Source organism: Diceros bicornis, chromosome 27 (assembly GCF_020826845.1).
Source record: "Diceros bicornis minor isolate mBicDic1 chromosome 27, mDicBic1.mat.cur, whole genome shotgun sequence".
Classification (NCBI taxonomy): Eukaryota; Metazoa; Chordata; class Mammalia; order Perissodactyla; family Rhinocerotidae; genus Diceros; species Diceros bicornis.
The window spans coordinates 15,442,862-15,459,412 of record NC_080766.1 but is presented as its reverse complement, the minus strand read 5'-3'; the positions used below and the strand labels follow the sequence as shown (position 1 = coordinate 15,459,412).

Here is a 16,551-nt window from a genome sequence, read left to right as displayed (position 1 = left end):
GTTTTGCATTAATGACGAGGCACAATTCCACTAAAAAAGAGCGGCTGTGTTAATCTGATAAAATATATATTCTTCTTTCTGGTTTTATAAGATATTCACAGGAGTTATATGTTTTGTTTAGTGAGTCAAATATTTGACATTAATTTTGAGTGACAGATTCCTTCTTGAAAGGAAAAATAAGAAAAATTTTGTTCCCACAATTCTGTGACTGTGTTTATACCCGTGTGTGTGTGTGTGTGTGGGTGGGTGTGGTGTCTATGTGCTAGTTTATGGAAAGTTGCAGGTGACTGACACTATTGTCCATTTTGGCATACAGTATTTGGAATTGATCGTTAAAGGAAAAAGTTGAATGAAACAAAATTAAAAGAAACACATCATTTTAAATGCCTGTGCTTATGTTGGCACTATGACCCTTTAAAACCCAAGGGGTATTGACATGGGAACCTCATTATTACACCATTGTCCACAGCAGTGAAATTCAGCATAAGGCTGTTCTGTCTTGGATCCCATCCAAGAGAACTGAGCCAGTGGAGATCCAAAGGTGATCTCACCCTTAAGGCAGCCCAAGGGTGTGGACTCTAAGGACAGCCATGCAGAAATGCCCCTGAGTATTAATAATAATCAGGCAAATACGACTTCTGGAGACTAAAGTGATCAGATGGGCAAAAATGGAACATTGAATCCTGTGATGCAAGAAGCATATCATTAAAGGTTGTGGCAAGTCATTCAGAAATAATCCTAGTATGGGCAAACGTGGGCTGCCTGCCAGTGTGCGCGCAGGAAAAATTTCTATTTTTGTTATGTGGAGGAAGTCAGTGGCTTGTGCAAAAGTGTATTAAGTGTTTTAAAATTTTTGGTTTACTGAAGAAAATTCTATGGGCAATGAGCTCTTTTCTTCAGGCAATGTTCTTAATGTAGGAATAAGATATGTACAGATATGATATATATATCTCCTATATATATGATATATTTATATAAATGGCCACTCCTCCCACAGGCTGACCTGGGGCTTCTCCTACATCCTCTTTGGATTCCAAAGCTAGGATAGCTTTTGTAGTCACTCCTAATACTGGTTAAAGAATCTGATGCCCACATCTTCTACTTCAGAAATAACCTGCCCTCCAGGAGCCAGGATCAAACCTGAGGTCTGTCTGAATCCAGAATTTATGCACCATCAGCTTAAGTCCTATGTTTAAACATTGTGTGTGGCCCATATTCTAATTGTCTGCTCATTGACACAAGTTGATCATAATGAAAGAGTGTGTCAAGCTAGATACCAGCAAAATTTAGAGAAGAAAAAAAGCTCAGATATAAGCCTGCAAAATGTAAAGTATAAAGCAGAATTCCTCACTGTGGTAAAGGGCTACCCCTAGAATTTGTCTTTTGCTGTTGTGAGAATGATTAAATGCCACCTAAAAATAATTTAGTATTCAGGGGTCAGTCCCTTGTTCCTGTTTTGACGCTTCGGTTTTCAGCCTAATTGTCAGTTGTCTAATTTGTGGTGGTTGTCTTCATTAAGAACCATCAGTACATCAAGGTGGTGTTTATTGAGCCTGGCAAAGTCAGGCATTGTGCTCTAATTCATGCCTTTGTTTCTGTGACTGATCAGTGGGTGTTTAATACCTTGTTGAGCCCAATGAGGATAATTAAAGAAATCACTTGGTTATAAACCAATGACAACAGATATGCAATCTCCTCATATCCTGATTGTTGATAGACTTTATTTTATTTTATTTTTTTGTGAGGAGGAGTAGCCCTGGGCTAACATCTGATGCCAATCCTCCTCTTTTTTCTTGAGGAAGATTGGCCCTGAGCTAACATCCATGCCCATCTTCCTCTATGTTGATAGACTTTAGAGAGTGGATATATTTTTGCTGGGAATTGTGTTTCAATGTTTTTGTACATTTGAGTTCAAATTCCACATACTAGACATATAAATTCTGAGGCCGGTGAATGTGTGTTAACTACATCGATGCTACTATATACACTCTTTTATTTTATTTTTTCGCTAATCATCTCACAAGGAATATTCAGAAGTTAATTTAAGGCCCCTATTTACTAGGCAATATTTCTTTATTTTATATTTAAAGGTACTCATAAGCCAAATAGAAAAAACTAGTCAGGTTTTATCAATGCCTGCATCATCATTTCAGGATTCATATGAGATAGCTATCCATCAGGCCTGATTTCAGTATGGGCAATTTAGATAAATATATGAGGTATAAGCTACCTCAATGAAATGGAGGGTTCTGCATCTCATTTTTTTCCCCTGCAGTCAGCGTAGCTTTTCAAATTCACAGTGAACTCAGAAAATGGAGAAACACGGCCAAGTTTTTATATGGTAAGTGATGTTCTGACACCTTTGACTATAAATCAGGGCTGCAGAGACATCATGGCAGCATGAGTAAATGCTGTCCAAATAAATGCCGAGCCTTGGCACGATGGTTCAGAGTTTTGTGCTTCATCATAAGACTGACTCACAAGGCAATTTGCTTAATCCTGGCTGCATAAGCTGGACTTAGAGAAGTGCAATTTGTAATTCAGCTGGCTGAATAAATGGATGTCTACTGGCCAAGGGAGTGAGAAGAATGTAGAACACTCCATGAAAGTTTGAGAAGATTTCCTTGGCTAACTTTGTTCATTATTTGTTTAAAGAAAAGTTACACCAAGCACTCTAAAATCCTTATATATTTTTTTATATATGGAGTAATGAGGGAGAGGAATAGAATATACTTGGAACAGAGAAACTATGAAGCTTTTGGAATAACGATAGTGTGAAATTGAGTCTAGAGAGGGATGGAACTGAGAGGCAGACATGAAGTGAGAGAAAGAAGGAAGAATCCATAGGAATCTATGCCTAAGTGGATATGAAAGAAATTGAAGAGTTAAACCCTACAGGTAGGATTTTTAGTAGTGGAATTATGTCGGGAAGGAGAGAGGGATGAGGTATGGAGCAAGGAGAGAGGTGAGGGATCCATTTTGAGATACAATGTATAGAATTTGAGGTTATGATTGAGCATTCAAGTGGGCACTTGAACCAAGTCTAGAACTTTCTTTAACTGGAGATTGGTTCTTGTCATAAAAATGATACCTGACACAGTAAAAGGGAGTGAGTTCCCTGTGGAAAACATTGAAGAGAAGAGCAGAAGTCTAAAGCAGACACCTTAGGAGGCATTAACTATTGAGACATTAGTTATTAGACTCAATTCAAACTTCTAGTTTAGTAGTTTACATATAACTCAAAGATTTTTTTTTCTCCCATTTGTGATGGAAATTTTGTAACAAAAGTAACCCATAACAAGGTTCTTTTTTTTTTTTAATGTCAATGGCAGTTTGTATATCTCTTAAAAAACACAGTTATTATTAGCTCCTTTGAAAGTACTACACCTACATGGAATATTAAGCAAACATCCTTATACTCTTTTAAAATTCATACACTTTTTATTTTCTTCCAGATTTTCAGTTGCTACTTATTTATAAAATCCAACTTCTCAGAGTTTGATGTATTGAGTACTTGACTGTAAAAGCAACTTCCTGTATTTAAAAAATACCACCCTATTCTCAGCTAGCATTATTCTTGTCTTCCACAATTGCTAAAATTCTATACGTTTTTATTCCTCCACCTGTCAGCATTTTCTTTCCCTTTAACATAATCCAGAATAATTCACTGTGTTCCACTCCTTTTGCTGTGTGACAAGAAAGCATTGCATTTTGAGAGTGGCTGGATGGAGGTTAATTCCGTGTCCGCATAGTAATAACCTGGGAAAACCTGAGGATGATAGGTTTCATTTGATCCCTCATCTGATAAGGCTTCAAAGTAAATGAACTGAGTGGAAAATAACATTTTTCATAAGTTTTCTGGAAACTGCAGATGCTTTCTGAGAGACTCAAGGAATTGAGTTTCTGATATATTTTAGTGAAACATAATTCAAGCAAAAAAGATCATTTTAAAACATTAATAGCACTCCCATTTGCTGCTTTTCTCCATTCAGCAGAAAAACAAGCTCTTTTTCCTCTATGCACACAGAATCTTTTAACTGAAAACTACACTTAGTATTTCTGTTGCAGCAATGATGTTATCTGGTGGTCATTTTGCTCTGAAACAGAAGACATCTTTTGAAAGGAAATTTAAAGTTTTATTAAATCACTCACTTTTTAAAGTTATCAACAGATACTGTAAACAGACAAAAATGAAGACAAAGGAGATTCCCCAAATGAAAAATATCTTGGTAATTAAGGTAACTCATATTCTTTATCTAGTAGATTAAAGCAACTCCGATTTTTAGTTTAAATTTAACCATTTGTATAGCCTTACGACAGATATCATATCGAAATCATTATGATTTACCAAATAAAACTGGATAAAATGTCTTTCTTAAAGAGATTAACTTCATTTTATATTTATTTTTTATTTTAATGCAATGCATGAAGTGAGGTGCAAAATGCTAACTTGAAATTTTTCTACAGTATCCTAAAGATTTGAAAACAGATTTAACTCCAAGCTTAAGAGTTATTTGTAGCTGATTAAACATGGCTTCTTTTTCAACCTATTCTGGGTCAAAATCTTGTCCGAAGTGTTTTAAGTGGAGCAAACACTTTAAAAGTGAATTTAGGTGTGTATCCTGCAAATACCTTCCCAGAAATATGATGCTGTTGCTTCTGTTCAGTTTGGTCAACTGTGAAAGCCGGTTCATTATGAGAATGATAGTCAAAGACAAAGAGATAAGTACAAGTTGTAGTCAGCTACCTTTCTAAACCTCCTTTACTCTCCAAGGTACAGCCTTCAGAAAAAGAATTCCAACATTCCATTGTACAACATAAACTGAATATAATGTGGCTGTTCCCACCACTCAAGAGAAAATCTTTCTTTTCATCTTTGGGATCGCAATACTCATCTTTGACTTGGGTCTTTTATTGCAAGAGATCTAGCCTTAATTTAAAGATACACAATTTCATAAAACTAATTTAGAGATTTCAAGGAAGAAATATTTTGCTTTAAAAGGGAGAATATGATTTTGTTTTCAGCATCCCTTTAAACTACTAGTAAGTTAATTTCAGACAATGTTCTGATAATATTCCTATTCCTGTCATGTCATTTAAGTCACATTATTGTGCCATCAAAAAATTCCTTTCAGTATTCCTTAATCCTCTTTAAACTTACAGTGGAAAACAACCAAAAAATAGAAGCTTCCCATGTATTAGTCACACAGTGGTTTCAAGATTTTCATAAAGAAAAATCACCAGTATTGGTATATCTTATCTCAATAAAATGTTTAAGGGGGACACAAAAAATTATTAACCATCAATATTTGATTAAATTCCAATGAATACAATTTACAAATCATTTCTTCAGCATGCCTAGACAGTAATGCCCAGTACTGCAGTCCCACACATCCAATTTGTCATGAATCACAGTAGAAACATTCTTCAGCTGTTACAGAGTTGTTTTTTTTTTTGTGTGAGAAAGATCAGCCCTGAGCTAACATCCATGCTAATCCTCCTCTTTTTGCTGAGGAAGACCGGCTCTGAGCTAACGTCTATTGCCAATCCTCCTCCTTTTTTCCCCAAAGCCTCAGTAGATAGTTGTATGTCATAGTTGCACATCCTGCTAGTTGCTGTATGTGGGACGCGGCCTCAGCGTGGCCAGAGAAGTGGTGTGTTGGTGCGCGCCCGGGATCCGAACCCAGGCCGCCAGTAGCGGAGCGCGCGCACTTAAGCGCTAAGCCATGGGGCCGGCCCAGTGTTACAGAGTTTTTGATCAAAATCTAGCTACCTGTAGCTCCATTCACAGAGTAATAAAATTGATATATTTATTCATGCATTTATATAATATATTGATTGAGCACCTGATATTTTCATCTCTAGAACTTAATACAGTTAAGTGGCAAATCTGACTAAGGTGCAGAGTTGTTGAAAATATAGAGCCTTCAGGGAAGTGTAGGTAAGGTGTATCATTCAGAATGACCTTTAATTTGGTAGATTAGAACAGGTAGTAGTAGTAAATCACAGTAGACAGATAAGCAGAAGCTGCATTTTGAATGACTTACTATTGCATAAAAAAGACTGTATCTTGTAGATGGTAATCCTTTGTCTTTATAGAGTCACAGATTCCTTTGAATATAACGATAGAGGTTATATTAAAGAATTATACATTATAATAACATTAATAGTAGTGACCATTTACCGCGTGCTTACTGTGTTCTCAGCACGTGGAAAAATCTCATTCAGTCTTCACTGCAATGTTACTGGGTTGATACTGCTGAGTTTTATAGATAAGGAACTCGAGGTGTGGAAAGGGTAAGAAACTTGCCTGAGTTCACACTCCTATCCAGCATTTGGTCAAGAGCAATTTCAAGTCAGAGTCCTCTTATTGACAGAGAATCTCTGTTAACTGCCAAAGGTGTACCTTAGCATTTCTTAAAAAGGTACATGCACATATGCTCACAAAATTTTGCATCCAATTTCTGAGGTGTCATCCCTTACTTTCATTCCACATAAGCCAATCCATGACTTAAGAGCCATATCCAACAGAGATAATGGAGTAATACAATGAGAGTCATGTGGAAGGCCAAGTTCTTAAGTATCTGAGTGTCGATTGGAAGTGAACAAGCCTAAAATCAGTCACTGTGTGCGTTACTTAGACACGATGCAGCTAATGTATCTGGTTCATGGCAGATATGATCTTTTGGGTAATGTTTTAGCCATTATTCTCTTAAGAAATTTTCTGGATCATACTAACATTTTCAATTCTGTTTTAGAAAAATCCTTCATGTACTTTATAGTAAAAGAAATTTGACTTCAACTTTAACTAGGGTCATTGAATCTTAATTTAACCTTATAATAAAATGTCTTAGGTTAGATGACAATATATCAAGAGCTCTAGGCAAATTTATCAGAAACTAAATATTTAAGAAGGCTTAGCACACATATGTAAAATGTTAGTGCTGGTAGGAATGGTGTTTTCTGACACTCACACTGGGGTCTTTGGCCTCTACAGTTACTAAAATTAATGCTTCTGCTACAGAATTTTCAGAATATGTTGCTTAGGAAATGGAATATAAGGCCAAAATGTTATCAGTCTACTAGTTTTACATAGGTAGAATGCCATTTTTTGGAAACCCGTTTATAGTCTCCACCAAATAAATGTTGATGTTTTTAGAAAATTAAACATTGTTAAACAGTTCAATGAGTTTGGAGATTGTTTAATTGCATCATCTTTTGTAAAGCCAAATGCAATTTTGAAACCACATCAAAATATTATAAATATGACAATAAGCTATATTTCAAAGATGCCTTCCTGGAGTAGAGATTGTTTTTGTCATTGTAAGGCAAAACCGCATAACCCACGAAAACCTCTGATTTAAGTGGTAAATCACTCTTTAAAGAATGCCTTCAACCACGGGAAGATGTAGCAAATTGATTTGAAATAGTATTGGATGAATGTCCAAGTTTATACATTGGCTCCTCACTGAATTATTGGAAAATCAGTTTATAAAGTAGGAAATTAATTTGTTATTTCTCAGGAGGAAATCCCTCTTAAAAACTTACTGGAAACCTTTCAGATTTGTGGTTTCAAAATTTCTCTTCGAGGTTATATAGATATTCCCATGTGTCCACCCCAGGATTTGATTGCCTTTGGCTACTGGTTCTAACTTAACCCGAACCAGTGCTGCCTTCCTCCTGAATGCTGGTGCTCTGTCACCTGGGGCCACCTGCTCAGGCAAAGTCAGTAGCTCAGTGTGTTGGATGTGGGCAGCCAGAAAATGAAGTATTATAAAAAGCAATTAAAACTTACATAATAAAGGCACAGAATAACATGGAGTAGTGGAGAAAAAAATGTATTCCACTTTTAATATTTTCAGCAATTTCTGTAAAGAGTGCATAAATAAAGGCCTGAAATACAATTGTGAAATTCAGAGAAAAAGTTTTGTGAAATCTGCCTTAGTTACCTTCTCCTGAAATGGCAACCTGCTCACCCTGAATAAGGAAGGAAAGTTTAAATATTTTTGACTAAAGTTGTCTTTTAAATAATGGATAAAAGATTTTCTTTTAAGATAAGTATCCACGTATTACCAGTTTGTTCTTTGGTTAAAGTGAGTTATAGAACCATGTATTCATTGGCGATGTGAATAAATTTAATAGAAATTTAAGAATAAATTTCAAGTGTTACATAAGCCATTTTTTAAACAAAAGCTTTTAAATCATTGTTAACTTTTGAAGGTTCTGTAAGAAAGCATTTTGATAACCATCGCCTTTGATAGTAGACACAAGACCTCTCAAAGGCAAACCTTTCTAATCTATACTTATATTAAAAATATGAACATTAATGTATAGTGTATGTCTTGAAAAATTTACTCTGTGGTAATAAATTTAAATTGCTACCTATTATCTTCTCTTTTAGTTATGTCCATTATGATGTGACAGCCATAAAGACTGTGATCATGTTATAAAACAATGAACTTGTAGCAATTTATTCTTCTGGTGGCCTCAATTTGGGGATGAAGAAATAATGTCATAAGAAAGTTTAGGCAACTTGCTTCAGGTCCTATACCTAATCACACATTGGCCCAATTAACCCAAAAAAGCAACTGAAATCTAGTGCCGAACTTTCTTTTAGACTTCCTAAACATGGGTAAGAAGGAGGGGCAATAGAGAAGGAAAAGTCATCCTGAAAACAGCCTGCATTCACAGCTTAGAGCAATTTTGTTCTTCTAGTCTCAGTTTTGGGGAAAAATTTCAGTTCTTTGGTTCTCTATTTTTTTCTTCTTCTCATCTGTAAAATGGATGCTTGGGACAAGAGGGTCTCTGGTGGCTCAATCTTTTGCCTTGGACCCAGAAGACTAAGTAATAAGGACACTGCTGAATGCCATAATGTAGATCTGAAACTTTAGAATCAAGACTGCTTGTTGAGTTTGACAAGATGTCCTTTGTGTTTGTCAATTCCCTTTCACACCCTTGGCCCTATAGTTTTTTGTTTTTTTTTAATTTACCCTTTTATTTTATTTTTTGTGTGTGTGAGGAAGATTAGCCCTGAGCTAATATCTGTCGCCAATCCTCCTCTCTTTGCTGAGGAAGATTGGCCCTGGGCTAACATCTGTGCCCATCTTCCTCTACTTTATATGGGATGCTGCCACAGCATGGCTTGACAAGCCGTGTGTTGGTGCGCGCCCGGGATCCGAACCTGCAAACCCCAGTCCGCTGCAGCAGATCGAGTGCAGTTAACCGCTCCACCACTGGGCCAGCCCCAGCCCTATAGTTTTATGACATTGAAAAGCCATTGACATTGTAGGAATTGTGTAATAAATAAGTAGCATTAATTAGGCTACTTTAATTTAATTAAAGTAATTAATTTAAATTAATTGATTTAGGCCTCAATTTAATTCTGATGTTGTTTCTAATTTAAACTTATTTTTAGCACTGCCTTACTTCTGGAAGGAACGAGAATCTTATAAATTTATTCACTTCATTGCCAAATTAGATAATCTCGTGAGAGAGTTTCAGTAAGGTTCAAGTGAATAAAACAGGCTTTGTTTTCCAAACAATTGACTTTCTCACCACATCCTATCACATCATAGGTCCTCTAGAAAGAAAAAGTTACATCATAGCCCTTTTCTGTTCCCCCTCCCTCATAAGGGAAGTACACTGGAATTTAGTCATCATGAAGAATTCAGGGATGGAAAAGTTTTAAGTACAGACTTGATGGAGTGATAATTAATTCCATTTCTTTGCAAATTACATTAGCCCACTAATCAATATGGACAGCATTAGTAGTGATACTGAGATATGTTTCTTTCTGTGGAGAAAATTTTGAATAGGATTTATTTTGGCAAAATAGAAAGCAATAACAAATTTAATTCTTTTGAAATCTAGTGTAAAGAGATCAGCCTGATTGAAATAAAATTTACCATGCAGAAAAACATTGATGCAAGAACGACCTCAAGGGGGAAAAAGAAAAAAAACCTCTTGTCAATATGATTAGAGTTTTAAGGGTAAAATTTGGGAAAGTATGTTTGTAATCATTTATGGAAAGGAAAAAATAAGAAATACTGAATACTTATTACATGTCCTGGTGATCTGTGTACATGATTTCTTTTCATCGTCTAAACTGACTAGTGAGACATTGGTGTTCCGATATGCACCTGATATAAATGAGGCATAAATATTTGCTGGTTAATAACCCATGTCCTTTCTTCCTAACCATACTGCTTCTTGCTTATTATGATGGGTCAGTAGTCTGCACTTTCTCATGTAGCACTACGCACCTCTCCAGCTGGGGGAGGGAAGACTTTAGGAGGTACATCTGGTCACATTCAGAATTGCAGTAATCATCAAGAATCTTCCTGGCTTAGTTTTACTAGGAGATTTTTTTGGGGGAAAATATTTTCTCAAAACAAACATAGTTATTATGAACTAGGACACAAAATTATGTACATTTTTAAGAAAAAGAAAAACAGACACTGCATAGAAATTTCCCTGGAGGGAGTGTATTTGGCGAGAATTTCTTCTGCCCTTGAATATTCAGAGAAGTTTGAAATGTGTTGCCTAACTTCGCTAGAAATGACTATCTAGTATACGAATGAAGAGTAAAACTTAGTTCAAGGAAAAACTATATTCCAACTGAATCGTGAGGCAGGAGCATTTCAAACACAGGAAATGAAATCAACAAGTGTTCTTCTAGGTGCTTTATCATATTATGTAATTGAAATCCCTTCTTACAATAAAAGTTTCTGTAGCAGTCACTGCAAATGAGGGTTATTGACTAAGTAAAACTAAATTTAAATATATTTATAAATTATGGTTTTATACTTCACTTCCAATCCTTTACAATTTGAAGAGCTGATAACTACTCGATTTGTTTTTCATTAAATATTTTACCAAAAATCATCACAAAATCATTGTTTGAGAGTCTCCCAGAAGCAGAAATAATCCATTATGTAAATTTGAGTGCTTAGAACATTATTCAAAGACACATCTGCATTCAGCTAATTTGATGTTTCTGTGTAATGTGTACATCTAGCCAGGTCTAAGTGCATGACCTCTTCCTGGTAGGCATGCTCAAGATGCAGTCTGAGAACCCTTCTGCTGGTAACTTCTTTTTTTTTTTTTTTTTTGGTGAAGAAGATTAGCCCTGAGCTAACATCTGTTGCCAGTCCTCCTCTTTTTGCTGAGGAAGATTGGCCCTGGGCTAACATCTGTGCCCATCTTCCTCTACTTTATATGTGGGATGCCAGCTACAGCATGGCTTGATAAGTGGTGGGTAGGTCCAGGCCTGGGATCTGAACCTTTGAACCCTGGGCTGCCAAAGTGGAGCACTAAAACTTAAACCACTACGCCACTGGGCTGGCCCCACTGTCAGTAACTTTTGATGCATCCTGTTCACTATGGAGACGAAGAATCTGCATTTTAAAGAAATATCTCAGGTGATTCTGATGAAAGTAGTCTGATAATTACACTTTGAAAAACAAGGAAGATGTTTTCTGGTTATGATTAGCGGCATTCATTTGACTAATATTTTTGAAATCAGCTTTAGAAGAGGGTTTCGGAATTAGCGTAGTTGTAATGTACATTCTTTACTTACTCTTCTATCCGTTTTTTTAGAAGCCTGGCACATTTTGGACTAAAGGTCTTGAGTTCTAATTCTGCTTCTTCCAGCTGTTCAATTATGGACAAGTCGCTTGACTATTTTATATCTTACTTTCTTAGGCAGTAAAAATAAACATTTGGATGTTCATCTTTAGGACCCTGTGACTAATTTCCATTATCTTTCTTTATAATAGCTAAGGAGAATTGAATAAAATGTTTTTAATTAAAACTTGACTATTTGATTGCCTAATTAATATTTGAGATATAAAAAGATGGCCAGAGTTGCTATCAGCTGTACATGAAGTTAGAATTGCGGATAGTAATTCTGATACATTGCTTAGCCTATTTGATCATACAGGGATCCTGAATATTTCTCATTCCATGAGCAATATTAAAGTGCTGTTAAAGTATTTTCCATCTGAAATCTGGAGAAAACAGTTTTGTGGTTCTATATAAAAGAAATATAAATTTAAAAACTGAAGTTATTAATGGAAAGTGATTAACTGATACTCCAGAGTAGGATTGGCCAACTTTTCCTGTACAGGATCCCATAGCAGATATTTCAAGCTTTGGAGGCCATGTAAGATCTCTTTCCTCCTCCACTTATTTTTCTTCTTCCTCCTCCTCCTCTTCTTCTAACAATTTAAAAATGTAAAAATATTCTTAGCTCAGGGCCATACAAAAACTGGTTAGAACAGTGCTTCTCAAACTTTAGTGTGCATACACATCTCTGAGGGATCTTGTTAAAATGCGGATTCTGTAGATGTGGCGTTGGGCCCTGGATCTTGTATATGTAACATGCCTTTGGCTGTCAAAGCTCTTGAAGTTAAACTGTTTCATGGCTCTTCATGTGATGAACAGCCCCCTCTACTGTTAAGATTCGAATCCTCAATGAGTTTGGCTGACAGCTTTCTATTTTTTTAACCAAATAATGGGGTTGTTTTGGTCCAATAATGTAGAATACCTAGTAGTTTAGTGGTCCTTCATAATTTTGGAAATTTGATGAAAGCTGTGGTCTCCTTACCACTACTCCCACCTGCCCACACGTAAATAACCATGTTTATACACAATTTCAAAGAATTTATGGACCTACCTAAAGCTTATCCATCTTAAGGGTCACTGCTATAGTTGTGTAATGTCTGAATGTAAGGGAGCTCAGAATTAATTCCCTCACTCTTAATAACATTTTAAAATTTAGATTGTAGTGGTATTTTTGCATATCTCCATATCTCTGTCTCTATCTCCCTATCTATCTCCCTATCTATCTATCTCCCTATCTATCTCCCTATCTCCCTATCTATCTATCTATCTATCTATCTATCTATCTACCATCTATCTATGTGGTAAGACCTTTCAGTTTTATTTTATGCCCTGTTGGCTATTGCTGGCCTGATGATTACATTTAGAAGCTAAAATTGTAAATGAAGAAAATATTGTAACTATTGGTAAAAATGAACACGAATTGTTACAACACCTTGTATTAAATTTGTTCACAGTGCCTTTACTCGTGACTTTTTAAAAACTGATTTATTGAGATATAATTCATATACTACACAATTCACCCATTTAAAGTGTACAATATAATAGTTTTTGTTATTTTCATGGAGTTGTGCAACCATCACCATAATCAATTTTAGAATATTGTCATCACACCTGAAAGATGTCCCAGTCCCTCTTCACTTCCAATGGTTAGCATTTCCCTAATAGCTAATGATGTTGAGCATCTTTCCATGTGCTTACTGGCCGTTTGTCTAGCTTTTTTGGATAAATGTCTCTTCAAATCCTTTGCCCATTATTAAATTTGGTTATTTGTATTTTTATTTAGTTGTAAGAGTTCTTTACGTATTCTAAATATGTCCCCGTCAGATATATGATTTCCAAATATTTTTTTCTGATTCTCTGAGTTGTCTTTTTCATTTTTGATGTGTTTTTTAAAGCATAAACATATTAAAATTTGATGAAATCCAATTTATCTGTTATTTCATTTGTCGCTTGTGCTTTTTGTGTCGTATCCAAGGTTTTGCCTAACTCAAGGTCATGAAAACTTGCTCCTATAATTTCTTCTACTTGTTTGATAGTTTTACCTCTTACATTTAGATTGTAGATATTCTTTTATAATAGTGGGAATAACGTTACTGGAAGAATATCCAAATGCGACAACACTAGGATAGTTTACCTATGTTATAGTGATAAATGAGTAAAATTCCCTGAGTGCTTATTGCACATGCTGGACTCTAAATTTTATTGTTAAATAGTTTAGATATTTTGCCTCTTTTTCTCTGATAAATTTGTTATTCTATATTTTATTTAATAAGTGTATATTAATGTATTTCAAGTCCTATTCAGGCCTCATCCAGGCCAACTGCCTAATAAGGTCGGGAACTATTTGATATAGTAAATAGTGCTCTAATAACATGGAGCATTGACTTGCTTAGTTTTAACAATAGGACAACTTTGGCAGTAGGGAGAATGTAGATGACTACATATGGGAGATTAGAGAATAACAAGGAGGATATCTAAACAAGATGATTGTAGCTACCATATACCTGTTACAGGAAAAGTGACATGTAACTCTTGATGCATTTTAGGATCAGAGTCTATGGCTAGTGTCCAGACCAGGACCTTTGGAAATATGCTACTGATTTGCAAACTGTGCTTAGCCATTCATATTTAAATACTGTTTAATCTTTTTTGATTATTACTTTTAAAAATAATGCTTACTTTCTATATTCTGCAAATTCCTCATTAGCTTTCAGGACCCAGTACTTACAATATGTAACTTTCTTTATTATTGTGATGCATAATGTGATTACCTGTCCATATTTAAATGCTTTGGATCTCTTCAGTTCTTTTTTTAAAAATTCTGACCAGTGTACTGTAAACTACTCTTTTGCTTCAGGTACTAGCACTTGTGATGAATAAGTTTCTTCTTGGATGTGATGAGATAACAAATGGTAATCAGCAACCTTTAAAAGTTAATCCTCTTCAGAAAAGAAAAAGTTCATTCACTACTAAATTAAATTACTTTTATGAGAATAAAATATGCATTTTAAATTAATATTGAAAGTAAACTGCAATAACATTAAGGAGTAAATATTACTTCTGTCTATTGAGCAGAAATGTGCTAATATTAGGTGATTGGTTGAAAAATTTTAAGAGCAAACTTTCAAAAGCTCTTATCTAGATTATCATTCTGTTCTCAGACATGGTTGTTTCTCTTAGCAGCTTCTTTAGATTTATTTGCAGCAGCGGGTAGGACATTTCCGTAAATAATGGCCATGGACATCTTATAAATTAAAAATATTCAAACAACACGTTATGCAAAATTTTTATCTTAAAATACCAACAGGTCCTGCTCTCCCTATTCCTTATACCCTCTACTGGTCCCACCTTCATTGCAGTCACAAGGAAGTCATTGGTGCCTATCACTCTTCTTACTATCTGCTGGTATACCGAATTCTGTCAAGTGTTTATTTTATGATACGCATTATATCTTCCTCCTTTTTTCTACCCGCGGTGTCGTTTCCCAAGGTCGGGTTCTTTTTCTTGTTCTCTGGGATATTTAAGTAACTCTCATCTGTCTTTTGGCCTCCATTGCTATCCATGTTTTACACTGCAGACCAAAAGTATCTTTCTAATACACAGACAGTCATGTCACTGTCCCCTCAAAATCTGTTAGCCATATAGACTAAAAGTCACATTCTTTAGCACGGTATTCTTGGAGCCCTTTGGTCTCTGCCTCCAAGACTACCTTTTACCCTCACCTGGCACAGTGACTTCCTCCCTGATTAGGAAACATACCGTGCATGGACTCTCATCACTCTCTCCTTTTGCTCATGTTGTTTCTTCAGTCTGAATGCCTTTCTCCCTCTGTTGATGTATTTTCATTCTTTACAGCTCAATTTGAACGCCACCTTTTTGAGGAGAGGCCTCTTATTATGCTCTAGTTAGAGTTAGCATTTTTTCCTGTTTTCTTCCGTAATACATTTCTTGGACCTCCATGCAATACTTATTTCATTTTAGCATAGTGATTTATACTTGAGTTCCTTGGTCAGACATACCTGGATTCAAATCCTGCCTCTACTGCTTTCTGCCCCTACATTCCTGGCAATACCTAAGCATCTTCCTCATCTGTTAAATTGAGTTAATATTTGTACATAATGAGTGGGTCTTTTTTTATGTTAAGTCTGATAACCCAATGCCAGTATGAGAAATGGTGTTTATGTGTGTATCCTAGGTAGTTGCCCATTTTGCTTTTTCCTTTGAAGACAGGCAATTAGTCTTACTCATCTTAGTACGCATTCCAACATGTTGGTTCCAAAAGAAAATCTCATGTTTTTTTTTACTTTTGCTTGCCGGGATTGGTGGAACATGTTAAACCTAACTCATTAACATATTAATTTATTGCTATATTGTTTTATTCCACAAAGAAGTTGGGTTGACTTGTAAGATGCATAAAGAACAAAAGAGTGAAACATAAAATGGTGGACAGTTCATTTTGAATAATTGAAGAGTTTAATTTCACCAGTGTGAACCTAAGTGAAACAAAGCTATAGATGAGGAAATGTTAAAGCTTGTCTTCATTCTGTCGCGTTTTGTAGGATCTCGTCTTCGCCAGGAAGACTTTCCTCCGCGGATTGTGGAGCACCCTTCCGATGTCATTGTCTCTAAGGGAGAGCCCACCACTTTGAACTGTAAGGCAGAGGGCCGGCCAACGCCCACCATTGAGTGGTACAAGGATGGTGAGCGGGTGGAGACCGACAAGGACGATCCCCGGTCCCACAGGATGCTGCTGCCCAGCGGATCCTTATTCTTCCTGCGCATTGTGCACGGGCGCAGAAGTAAACCCGATGAAGGAAGCTACGTTTGTGTTGCAAGGAACTATCTTGGTGAAGCAGTGAGTCGAAATGCATCTCTGGAAGTGGCATGTAAGTGAACACAATGCACCTCGTAAATGGCAGGCACATT

The 16,551-nt window shown here is 35.9% G+C and overlaps 1 protein-coding gene across 7 annotated transcripts in view; it reads left to right on the top strand.

The window, feature by feature from the left end:
• Positions 1 to 16,551, top strand: part of ROBO2 (roundabout guidance receptor 2) — a 571,268-nt gene that overhangs the window by 41,382 nt on the left and 513,335 nt on the right. For all 7 annotated transcript variants that reach the window (XM_058570694.1, XM_058570692.1, XM_058570693.1 and 4 more), the window contains exon 2: positions 16,185 to 16,511. In XM_058570694.1, coding sequence (XP_058426677.1) covers positions 16,185 to 16,511 — 327 coding nt within the window. The remainder of the gene's footprint in view (positions 1 to 16,184; positions 16,512 to 16,551) is intronic.